Source organism: Vipera berus, assembly GCF_964194415.1.
Source record: "Vipera berus genome assembly, chromosome: W".
Taxonomy (NCBI): domain Eukaryota; kingdom Metazoa; phylum Chordata; class Lepidosauria; order Squamata; family Viperidae; genus Vipera; species Vipera berus.
Window position 1 is genome coordinate 60,373,443 of NC_138210.1, and position 12,521 is coordinate 60,385,963.

Here is a 12,521-nt window from a genome sequence, read left to right on the forward strand (position 1 = left end):
ATTTGTTTTACTTCTGTCTACTTTGCCTTGAGAGTGTAAGACAGAGCATAAATTATTTTAGTGTACAAATGAGAGATTTAGAGGAAGAATAAAATTATCATGAAATTATGTTCTGGTGCATATAATGAGTTTTACAAAACTTGGTTATGCTTTGTTTTTTCACCTGGTTTCTAGGATTAGAATCTTATTTTTCCTACATACCCAAACCCATGTAGTAGCCTTTCATATTTATTCTGCACATATTTTCAAGTGCCATTAAAATGTGCAATCTTAGAACAAAAGAGAAAGGACCAACAACTCAAATAGAAAGAGGCGGCAGCTAAAACAAGTGGAAGCTCCATTATGCTATCTTCTTGACTATGTTTATGGTTCTCAGGGAGTTCGATTTAATCCTTCAAAGGAAGCGGGGGTCTTTTTTAAAAACCCAAACATTTCAGGAAATTGCAATTCACCTCTCACAGCACACTCTACTGCTGCTTAAGACAGTGTTTTAAAATGAAGACCCATACAAGCTATGCATAATTTTTCAATGTAATTTTTATTTCCAGTTTCAAATTTTCTACAAGAAAACAATAAAAAAATAGAAAACTCTAGAAGTTGTCAAGCACCCTGATGTGCCAGGTCACTACAGAAACACAGCTCTGTTGCTGGGTCGCTACGGAGATAAGATACTGGCATCAGGTAGTTTGCTAAGGGGAAACATGAGAGGCCGAAGCACCTGGATTTGATGAGACAAAGCCGCATCCCAGGTGCTCAGGCCTTTGGGCCAAGAATGGTTGGTGAAGCCTGCCCTGCCTCTAGGAGACATGGCAAGGTAATGGGGACAGGGCTCCTGGGTTATGAACAGCTGGAGAATGCAATAGAGAATTTGGACAAGCTCAGCTTCTCCCACCACATCAACACTATGGTGAGAAGAGCTACAACTGCAGAAATGCTCCCCTTAAAAAAAGAAAGGAAAGAAAGAAAATTTCCAAGAACTACTACAGGAGTCTTGTCCCCATGAAGCCCAGCAACCCTCCACATCCCAATAGTAGGATCCCCAAGGGGCCAGGTCCTCAGACGGCGGCACCTAAAAGAAGCAGCATCAAGTTCAGAACTGAGGAGAAAACAAGGGGTTGAACTCTTAATACACCCCAGTGATTATCACCCCCAAACCCTGTTTTGACTAAATAGAACTGCTACGGCAGCCCTTTCAAATATCCAGTGCATGGAGAGCAGACAGGGACACCAATACCAGCAGCGTATCCTTTAAACCTGTCCTCTTCATGTTGATGGGGAGTTTCTGCAAGGAGTTCATTGGGGTGTGTTTGCATTTGGGAGTCCCCAGCAAGCAGCTTGCTTGATTGTGCAGAGGAAAATTGCCGAACTGCAATTTTCCCCGTCAACTCAAGGCATGAATTGAATCTCCTCGCCACGCTTTCCCTCACCCTTAACCAATGCTCCACTGCAGCTATAACTTTTATCTTCCAGGGTCAGCAGTTGGTTGTGTTGTAGTTTTGTCCTTTTTTTTTCTTTTTCCCCCTCCTGGAGCTCTTGTGCTGTTATTAGCTGCTTGGCAGGTAATACCTGTATCTTGCTATGTTTGTCTTGCTGCTGTTAAAAATATAGAACTATTTCAAAAAAATAGTCGATAACTTTACTACGTCTTATTCCAAAACTTCTTGCAGCTGGCTGCATGACCCTGTCATATGTGAAGTGACCACTCACAAACTGTCTCTGCAAATCTATGCTACACATGTAAACAGGTCTGAAACTGCTTTCACTGCCTTATAGAGCTGCTTTTTCTTGAGACAGACATTGGTCCATCTAGCCTCTTACTGCCTGGTCTAGGTCAAGATCACAGGCAGGGACTTTTTCCCGGCCCTGATATATTTTTTTTGTTTTGTTTTGAAGATAGAAAGCAAATATCGAATCTGGAACTTTAATGCATGCAAAGCATGTGTTATGCTACTATGCTATGGGCTCTGCAAAGCCCCTGCCTATGAACTTTGGGAAATGTAGCTTTGTATGCGTTCTTAATTATGGTTTTGTTACACAGTCAGCCAAATCTTTAGACTGGATTTGGCATTTTTATCTGCCCATCAAGTCCTTCCCAAAGACCTTAAATTATTATTATCCAATAGATAGAACAGAGCTACAATTCCCATCTCCCTTGGTTGAGAGTCATCATGACAGCTAAACAGATTCGGAACTGGTTTATGTATGCAGAATAGACTCAGGCCTGTACTGGCTCCAATTGTAATTCCATGAGGCCTTGGCCTGTCTTTGAAGCCTCCTGATGTGATCCTTTTTGGACAGACAATTCCTTCTGAGGCCTTGGCTCTTCAGAGTCTTCTGATAGGTTCTCCCATCCTTGCTGATTCAGTGCAGCTTCAGAAGAAAGGCTGGCAATTATTGCTCCCTCAGAACTCTGTTTCCCCTGAGGCAACTTGAGACGGCGAGAGTCTTCCTGATCTTTAGAGGACCAGAAATTGTGTGACTTGGAAATCTCCCCCTTTGGGCTTGGGGATTCTGGTCCTTTCAGCTCAACTATCTCTTCCTCCAACTTCACTTGGGCTTTAGGAGCTGTGTGAGAGCAGCGACGGGTACGAGCTTTCCTGCTGTGATGGACTTGAAGGTGTAATTCCATAAGCTCAGGAGCTGAGGTGGCAAAGGGGCAAAACTGGCAACGGTGGAGGGCTCCTCCTGCCAGAGCTGGACGTAGGGAAAGATCCAGTGGCTGGAAATCAGCCTTCCCGTTTAGCAGTGACTTGCGGCGGGACTGGCGGGACCGAGCTGTCCCCACGCCACCTAGGGGAAGGAAGGACCCATGGCTCTTGGTGAGCTGTGTAGGGGGAAAGGCAGGGACTGCAGTAGGAGCCAGGGGCATGTGGCACTGTTCCATTGTTGCTGCAGCAGCAGCAGCAGCAGCAGCACTCTTTTGCTCCCGGTGGTGGCGCTGCAGGTGATACTTGAGCGAACCAGACTGAGTGCCGGCATAGTCACAGTGAGGGCACTTGTATGGGCGCTCACCTATAGGAAAAAAAGGGGAGAAATCAATTGGCACAGCAATGATGTGTAATTATTTTTCTTTAGGATGATTTTTTTTCCTGGTTGGTTGCAACATATGGCAAAAGAGTCCATTTAGGTGTCTGACTGATTCAGCTTTCCCAGTCTATGAAACAGGAAAAAAAAAGTCACCTTCTTGACCATGAACAAAAACAGCTTCCTATATTACAACTTTCGGAGTGAATTTCTTCTCTGTAATCTTCTCTGTAATAAGTCTTGCCATAAACCCTCTCTGTGCAATTAACTGAGCAAAGGAAAGAAAAACAATCCATAGTGTGATATGTATATATGTGTATATGTATGTATGTATGTATGTATATATGTGTTTATAGGCATAGGTGTGTAGAGGTGTGTGTGTGTATGTATGTTGTTCAAATCAGAGCAGCATACTTGGGAATTATCTTTTCTCTTCATAATAGTGAGGTAGGAAAGGGGGAGAGTGAAATACTGTCTTAAAATTACCTAGTGAGATTAAGAGGGATCCTGCCATGAGACAAGTGAGGACTGTAGAAAGACCTAAACATCCTCATAGACGTTTTCTTGCAAAACCTCTGCTAGAATGAACAAGAGTATTTTGATACTGTACATTTCAGTTGGGTTAATGCATAGTGATTTTCGTTTGTGTGATGCTCAGTGTGAAGAGGCCCATAAACAAGGCAGCTTAACTTGCTGGCAGCATTTTTTTTATAGCTTGCCACTGCCTCTGGGCCCAGTATATACAACCATTGAGAGGGAGAGTACTAAAAAAACCTACCACTTTCTGGCCTCAGTCTTATCACTGATTACATGCAGAGTGAGAGCACAAATTAACCTGCAACAACTGTGAAGAATCTCAGAGCAGGACTCAAGAGTTCCGGTCCTTGGAGACAGCCCTGGTTATGTACCATGCTAATGGAAGGAAGGGTGTTGTTCACCCAACTTGGAGACTGAAATTTGTGGTCTTCCTGTAGCATACCTTCAAAAGGATCAGTTTCAGAGACTTAACCAGAGCTGCTTAAATTGTAGGCAAACGAACCTTACCACCTACTTCCATACTTACGTACTCCACGTTGCCACTCCTGAGTCTTACCTGTGTGGACACGGAGGTGAACTTTGAGATGGTGGGAAGATCTGAAGGACTTCCCACAGAATGGACAGTCTTTCCCAGTGCCTCGTCGGGATCCATCCAAGCGTGACTGACCCTGTATTTCTGCGAAAGGCAAAGTGAAGACAAAGAGTATTTTTTAATATAAGTTGAAGATTGTTTGTAGGTTCTTATTTCTTTTCCATATTGTTTTCTTGTAGTATGTTGCATTATTTGCTTGCTATGACCAGATTCTTTTTCAAAAAAGCTTAGAAGCACAAATGGTACAAGTGCTTTTCTGATCATGGAATCATAAACTCTTATCTTTAAACAAAACAAGTTAGGCTGACAAATCCTTAGATATTGTTCTGGGGTTCTATGTGACTTCATTGACAATGTTATATTGAACTTGGCAGTGATTTGACAGAATGGTAATTCTAAGAAAGATTCATTCTTCACTACTTTTTCCCTTTCAAGAAGACACTGTCTTTGAGGATTATAGAGCTCCAGAGCTTTTGCAATGGTTCTGCAACTTTTCCAGATTAAAGAACACTAGTAATTCATTTATGTAGAACTTCAGAAATTTATTTTGAAGGAACCTAATATGACTTTAAATCTGTGCAGTGGGAACTTCAATATAATGAGGGGAGCCAAAGTTTGTGAGATTGTTATGGGACTAGGATGACAGCTCCAAATGTTTAAAGAAGTGCAGGCCCTACTTATCCCAGTTCCTAAAACATGGAAAGGAACATTATTTTCCATACTGGCAGACCTCAGATGTTTTTGTTGACAAAATAAATGAACAACATGAGACTTCAGTTTTCTCAAAGTTCCTTTATATATTACTAGGATTTATGAGTTCTGTTCAACATTCAGTAGTAAAGATATGTAAATATTCAGAAAACCATACAGGGGGCAATTACATTTTCACCCCTGACAATCAGCTTGTGAATGAGCAAATCTTCTCCTTCAGCAGCTTCATCCAGCAGCAGAGATAAAAAAAATTCAAAAAAATCTGGCAAAATGTTTTAATGTGCTTTATACTGGTCTTGAAGTAAAGATGAAATGCACATATAATATAGACAGATGAGGGAGAGGACACTGAACTACATTTTTGTATTAATGTTTTGTTAAAGACAGCCTCAGGGGGAAAGAATACCAGACTATATCATGTCAAAGACTAATTCCTAATTATTGTCTCTAGTGTGAGAAATTCCAGCTCTTGCCACTTGAGGGCATAACATATCCACCATACAAAATGCCATGACCAAATTCTCTTGTAAGTAACCTAATGTGATTTCAACCAGGGTATAAGGGTTTTTTTTTCAAACAGGCAAATAGTATGAAAATTAGTCCATCTCTACACCACAGATTTAACCTCATTTAATAACAAATTATTTCTCATCAAGAAGACTCAGAACTGTAGGTGAGGGGTCCTTGGTGCTCTCTGAAGTTGGTTGTTTTCTTGCAGATGTTTCATTACCCAAACTAGGTAACATCATCAGTGCTGATGATGTTACATAGTTTGGTTAATGAAATGTCTGCAAGAAAACAACCAACTTCAGAGAGCACCAAGGACCCGTCATTTCAACCCTGAGCTACAAATATTCTCCATTATTAGAACTGTAGGTCTCTGTGGAGCTTGGAAAGTCTTAGAAAAGTGTACAGCACTCTCACCAAGATGTATTCCTTGGATTTTCTAAGAAAACTCAGAATAATGAAATGGATGAAACTGGAATGCCTGTATGAAATAAAACATGTACTTAGAAGCAATGTTATATCATGCCATATTCATTTGCATAAATGTACCGTATGCTTTCACAACACACTTTGAATTTCCTTCATGAATAATTTGAACTGGGAGAGGCAGACAACATCTTTTAAACTAAACTTCTTGTAACTAGGAAGCAAAGGCAACAATGTCAAAGCAGTAATGTGTTGAAGGACAGGGAAAAGCAATGGAAGAGGCAATTTGAGAAGTGCATCAGGCCGACTGAAATATATCTTCTACCTGTGCGGAAGAGGGGTATTTTATTTCCTTGGCACATGTATTACCTGGTACATCCTATCAAACCAGTTGGCATGCATGGAACACGGAAATCCAAATTTCGCTTACTCACAAGATCTTTACAGGTCAGGAACAAATGACAGTAGTCTCAACTGAAACACTGAGGATTTTTACACTGTGTGAGGAGGTTTTGTCCCCCTTCCTAAATATCCTATGCCCAAACACACATTCTGTTTTCCTTTGCAGTAATTTGGAAGGCACAGAAAATGGCTGCTTCCCAGCTGACTCTTGATCATGCAGTGTACAGGATGAGTAATCAGGAGACCAGCTGGCTGGGTCAGTCACATTGTGCAAACATGTCTAATATCTTTATTTCTCACTTCATTGTTTGGGGAAAAAGAGTTCTTGCACAAAGACTTGTTTGTGGCATTTAAAGCACAAATCAGTTTAGATCTACAGACACATGTGCCCTACAAAGTAGGAGTTTTTGCCATTATGATAATATAAATACTTCCAATGTGATTTTCCACCACTTTGAGACTGGAAACACAAAATAATATTCAGTGAGCTTTTAGTAACATAAGTTGCATGCAAAAGTTTATGCATGCCTAGTCAAATTGCTTATTTCAATAATTTCCTTAGTGAACAGAAGATGATACAACTTCTACATGGAACCAAAGTTCTGCAAATCTGAATTCATGTTTACTAGTTATGTGCAGTTGCTTAAGAATAACCAGGAACATTTTAGTTTCAAACACCAAATTCATTGTTATTTTATTATCGTCAAATTGTTAAAGCTCCAAAAAGTGAGTGATTTGTTAGGCCTACAGTTACTCAAGTAAAGATAACTCCACCGGTAAGCAAATACTCTAATCCTAACCCTAACTTCTCAAGTTGTGACTGTTCTATTTATTTTCAACAACCAACAATTCTTCTAAAGCAGCTGCCTGCTTGGAATATTTGAAAAGGAGTATAATTTGCTCATAAAGCAGGGGAAGGCTATAAAAAATATTTGAAGTTTCCATCTAACAACTTTAATTTTTAATTTTAACTTTCATTTTGAGAAATACTATTAAGTAATGTACATAAATTGCTGGAATCAAGATCTGGAAGACCAGAAAAAAAATCTATTACAATTTCATGAAAGCTGGCTAGGTTCTGCAAAAAGGCCTGCTGAAAAACCTAGTTGACCTTGGATTAAGTTATCCACAGTATAGAATGTTGCTTATGAAATAATGATGTGCATGGGAATGTTATCAGAAGGAAACTTTTTCTCTGATTGCTTCACAAAGGTCACTATTTAAAATAGCAGAAGAAAACCTTGACAAGCTTGAAATGGTGTTTTTTTAAAATCCCATTTATATCCCGCCCTTCTCCGAAGACTCAGGGCGGCTTACAATCTAAGCACAATCAATGTGCTTAGCAATAGCCTTCATTCTATGTATATGCCTGCTTATTAGGGCTTTCGCCCCCCCCAAGCGGCATTATTACAATCTGGGTCCTCATTTTACCTACCTCGGAAGGATGGAAGGCTGAGTCAACCTTGAGCCTGGTGGGATGCGAACCTGCACTAATTGCAGGCAGCTGGTGTTACTTAAGGAGGCATTAGCCCACTGCTCCACCAAGGCTCTTTTGGTAGAAAGTGCTTTGGATTAATGACCACATTCACAAGATACATTTGGAAGTCAAAAAGATGAATCATTTGTGAAGAAAAACTTCATCATCCAATAAGAATGGAGCTGGCTCTACTGTATTTGGGGTTGTATGACAGCAGCTTATGGGTGGAATTAACTAAATATCCACATCTTGTACAATCTCATGTTCTATAACTCAGAAAATTGAGGCTGAAGAAAGTTCAGATATTTCATCGTAGTTATGACATAAAAGAAGCTTCTAAATCATCTATGAAATACAGGAAATAAAGATAAAAGGTTTTGGGGTGGCTGTCACAGCTCTCAAATTTTCAAATATGTTTGAAAATCTAAGGGAAGATACCAAATGTGTCACTCTATCAGCCCTAGGAAGGAGATAAAACGCTTCCAAGAATAGGAGGAGGAGATGGTGGAAGGAGGGAAGGAGGAGGAGAAGGAAATGACTCTTCTCTGGCTTCACAAAATGTTTGTTATTTTTGTCAAAGAAAGAATTACAAAGTACAGTCTGAAGGGTATCCAGATTCTTGTCCTAGTTTTCTTATTCTGAATCTGTAAACAGGTGCACGTAAACAGTAATTATGCATTCAAATTTGCAGCAAGATGGCCTGTTTAGGTTTGTACCATGTAGATGTTGTGTCAGTTTCCGGTTGCTTGGGGATTCACTAAATCATATAATTTCACTACAGATGCCTACGTTCATGCATGCAACGATAGGGTTTTTTTGAAGAAAAAGCACCACAAAGTGTCTTCCAAAATTCAAAACAAGACTTAATTCTATTAATTGAAAATTCAATTCTGGCCACGTTAAATGCAGCCCAGAGCCACTGGTCTGCCTCAAACTAAATGAAAGTCTTGCTTCTTATTCTCTGTGACCAGAGTCAGCCACCTCCACCCAGCTCATTCCCATTAAATTGCTAAGTGTGGTCTGTACTTGCCTTTTTCCTTCTGGGTCAGCAGAGCTGAGCTGGTGTTGGCTGCAGTAGAAGCTCTCACATTTGTTGGAAGCCAATGTCCACTGAGCAGGTGAGAACCCAGTGACTGTCCCTTGTTCCATTCTCTCTCACGGGTGAGGTGGCTTTGTCGGTGCAAGGCCATCTGCTGGAATGTACTAAAGGTCCGGTTACAGTCTGGGCAGCGATGGTTCCCTCCTGAGTCTTCTCTCACAAGCTTGGACCCTACTACATAAGAACGTTCCCTCCACTGCTGACTACTCTCCACGGCACGAGCTGTGGCCTGCAGCCGTTCAGCACAGCTCGCATCACTGTAACCCAGGAAACTGCCCGTACTGGCTTTGTCTGTGGGGCGAGGAGAAAGGAGAGATGGATATAGGGCCTCACAACCCACGAGTAAGCTCTGTGCTGACCGACCTGGTCCTGGTCCTCTTTGTTCACTCTGGAGGCCCAGCTTGCTGAGATGAACCTTCATGTGGTTTTTCAGGAACCATGGTTCCTTGAAGCCACGCCCACACACCTGGCACTTATGGTCAAAGGAGTCTTTGTGCTTCCGCATGTGACCTTTAAGGAACCAGGACTGAGTGAAGGCTTGACCACAGACCTGGCAGCGGAACTCCGTAGGGGTGGAGGCAGAGGAGGAAGGGGTGGGTGTGGAAGCAGGAGGGGTGGGTGGAGCTGTAGTGGTGGGCACAGGGGCAGGAGGGGTGGGTGTCCAAGTTGCTGGGGAATTATGAGCCTGTTGGTTGTGCCACTGCAGTTCTGGCTCCTGTGCGGCAGCGAAAGAACATTGCCCACATTTGTACGGCTGATGGAGGATGCGAAGGTGGCGCTCGCGCTCTCCTGCAGTACGAAACTTGCCCTTGCAGAAAGAGCAGTGAAAGGTGGGTAGAGGTTGTGGTGGAATAGGAGCTGCCATCTCCTCCTCCTCCTCCTCCTCCTCCTCCTCCTCCTCTTCCTCTTGACCTCGCAGAAGTGCCCGCTCTTCCAATTCAAGCAGCAAGCGGCTCTGGTGACTGAGCCGGGTGTGGGCCTCAGGACAATGGGAGCGCAGGTGGAGACGTAAGCTGGCACGCTGCCCTGCCTGGTGGCCACAGTAGGGACAAGTGAGTGGATAGGAGCTGGTGTGGATGCGAGTGTGCAAAGCCAGGATGCTGTTGAAGCGGAAACGCTTGCCACAAATAGGACAGGGATAAGGACGAGCCTCCCCTCCGGCCACCCCTGGTCCATTAGAGTAATGTTGTAAGTCCAGCTCCCCATTGAAAGCCATAATGTCAGCTTCATCACTGGAAGAGAAAGAAGGAGAAGGAAGGGCAACACTGGCTGAGTTGGCAGAAGGCAATTGGTAATCTGCACCCTGCCGGAAGGAAGGGGGAAAAGAAGAAAGTTAGAACCTTTACACTGAATCATTTCTTTTCCTAAGTCTGTTTTTCAGTCAATGGTGTAGCATTAACAGCTTGTTGGTACAGGAAAAGAAGAATGACATTAATGTCCTTGCAGAATGAGACAAGAGCTCTGGATTTCCCACGGTGTAGTTTGCAAACTGGTGGCTGGCATGCGGTCTTTGTACAAAACCAACAGAAACCCTTCTGTCCTCAGCCAGCAACCTTTCTACTCAGCATTTTGCAAAGCAGAGGCTGAGAGAAAAGCAGCCAAATAACTTTCTTTCCTATGACTGGAAAGCAGAAGCTTTGCTTAATTGCTAGGGGAAATAAGAAAATGGAGACTCCCAAGAGCAGGTATCCCAATTTCCTTCACTAAGAGCACTTTGAAAAAATCTATCAGCACTTATAAATCTGTCTCACAACAAAAACAAAGATTGAATTTGGTGGCTCAGTGGGTTAGGACGCTGAGCTTTGTCGATCAGAAGGTCAGTAGTTTGGCGGGTCAAATCCCGAGTGCCGCGTAGCAGAGTGAGCGCCTGTTACTCGTCCCAGCTTCTGCCAACCTAGCAGTTCGAAAGCACGTAAAAATGCAAGTAGAAAAATAGGGACCACTGTGGTGGGAAGGTAAGTGTTCTGTGCGCCTTTGGCGTCTAGTCATGCCGGCCACATGACCATGGAGACGTCCTCGGACAAGTGCTGGCTCTTCGGCTTTGAAACGGAGATGAGCACCGGCCCCTAGAGTCGGAAACGACTAACACACATGTGCGGGGGGAACCTTTACCTTTATCCTGTGATAAGACAGTAAAACATGGTTGTGAACCAAAGAATGGGCAGGACCCCTTCAGACCAGTAAGTGGAACAAAAGAGAGAGACACAAAACTAAAGTGCAAAACCAATTTAATGGGATTATAAAATCTGCCTCAAAGGCAAACCTCAGGAATCATTTTAGGTGTACAGTAAAATTAATATTAGAGAAATATTGTTGGGATTTCTTGCTTCTCCTTTTATTTTCACTTTGAATAGACTGAAATTGTCGCATTACATTCAAGAGTTCTCTAGTGGAGAAGAGACTTCTGTTTCCTGCTTGTTACTCATGAAAACTTCTATGCCAATAGTTCTATGCGTCAGGCGTGAACAGCCAGATCCACACGTGAAGAGTTCAATTACCTGTTTTATTGCTCATGCCTATAACACAAGAATCTTCTCAGACTGGCAGTTTGCACTTAGGCCAGGCTACTGTTCTGAACCAGCCCTCCTCTGGCCTTGTAAAGGCAAACCCCTATTTAGAAAGAAGAGACTGGAGAGCGTCCAAGGCTAAAAGGCATCCGCCAAGATTTATTACGCAGTTAACAAAAACACTAGAGCTTGTCTTCTCAAGCGGAAAAGTTGCTTTCAGCAACCAGCCCCTCCCCAAACACTCCTTTTATAGAGAGCTCAGGGCGTGGTCTCCCTGTGCCTCCTCCCGAGGAGTCCCACATTCTTTCTTTGTTTGTTCCTGCTCAACTGCCTCCTGCGTCGGGCGTCCTTGAACAGGGCCAGCTGTGGGTCATCATCTTCCGCACTATCGGGCTCACGCAGCTGAGAAGAGGGCCCCGGCTGGGAACTCTGCCAAGCCTCCACGCCATCATCAACCGGTTCGTCTCCCACACGGTCCTCCTCCCCCTCATCTGAGTCATCCGACACATCTGAGCCGGCTGCCGAAACCACAGGCTGGCCCTGAGTCACAACAGCTACATAAGGTTCAATGACATTCAAAAGGAGTCAGACCTTGTCCTCTTGTGCATACTTAGAGATTCCAGACTAATTCTTTGTTTGGTTCCTCTGCCAGTCTGTCTCCAACATGAGAAGAAGCTTGTGGCAGGCAAGTTGAAAAAAGCTTCTGTACTTGCTGGCCATGAATTGCAATGGCAGTATTCTGTTAAGTTGTCTGCTCTTTGTTTGAACATTTGATAGTAATCTAGTTGTTAACCATCCTGGAAAGAAGTGTATCCATAAAAGTAGGATGTAATAATTAAAATCAATAATACATAAATACATCTTTTCCATCTTGCACCTATTAAAAGTGTTTCTTTTTCCAGTTTCAATGGATTTTGAAATTCAGTATTTAACCAAGGGGGAGCTGAGAGGATAAGAGAACTTGGACCATTGCAGAGCTTAGAAGAATATACTTTGATAATACTCTAGGGAGGAGGGGGACATGATTTCAGGAGTTCCCCATCCTGTTATATTCATCCCTGGTTTTATGATTCAAGCCACTCACCTCCATGGTGCTCCTGATCACATGCTTTAATCCTTGACTGGTGATTGAACAGCCAGTGAAAGCCAAGTTGACATGTCACCCTTGTTAGGTAGATGCATCAGCTGCAACAAAGAGGGTGGTGGAAGTTATGATAGAAGAAAGATAAGTGTTTTATC

General features: G+C 42.8%; 1 protein-coding gene across 1 annotated transcript in view; it reads right to left on the reverse strand.

Annotated features, from left to right (window-relative positions):
* Positions 1–529: 529 nt before the first annotated feature.
* LOC308676780 (zinc finger protein 219-like) overlaps positions 530–12,521 on the reverse strand; it is a 28,579-nt gene continuing 16,587 nt past the window's right edge. The window contains exons 2-5 of the mRNA XM_081342803.1: positions 12,367–12,467; positions 8,707–10,078; positions 4,118–4,237; positions 530–3,012 (exon numbers count right to left, since the gene is read on the reverse strand). Of these exons, the coding sequence (XP_081198929.1) occupies positions 2,216–3,012; positions 4,118–4,237; positions 8,707–10,078; positions 12,367–12,372 (2,295 nt within the window). The 5' untranslated portion in view covers positions 12,373–12,467 and the 3' untranslated portion in view covers positions 530–2,215. The remainder of the gene's footprint in view (positions 3,013–4,117; positions 4,238–8,706; positions 10,079–12,366; positions 12,468–12,521) is intronic.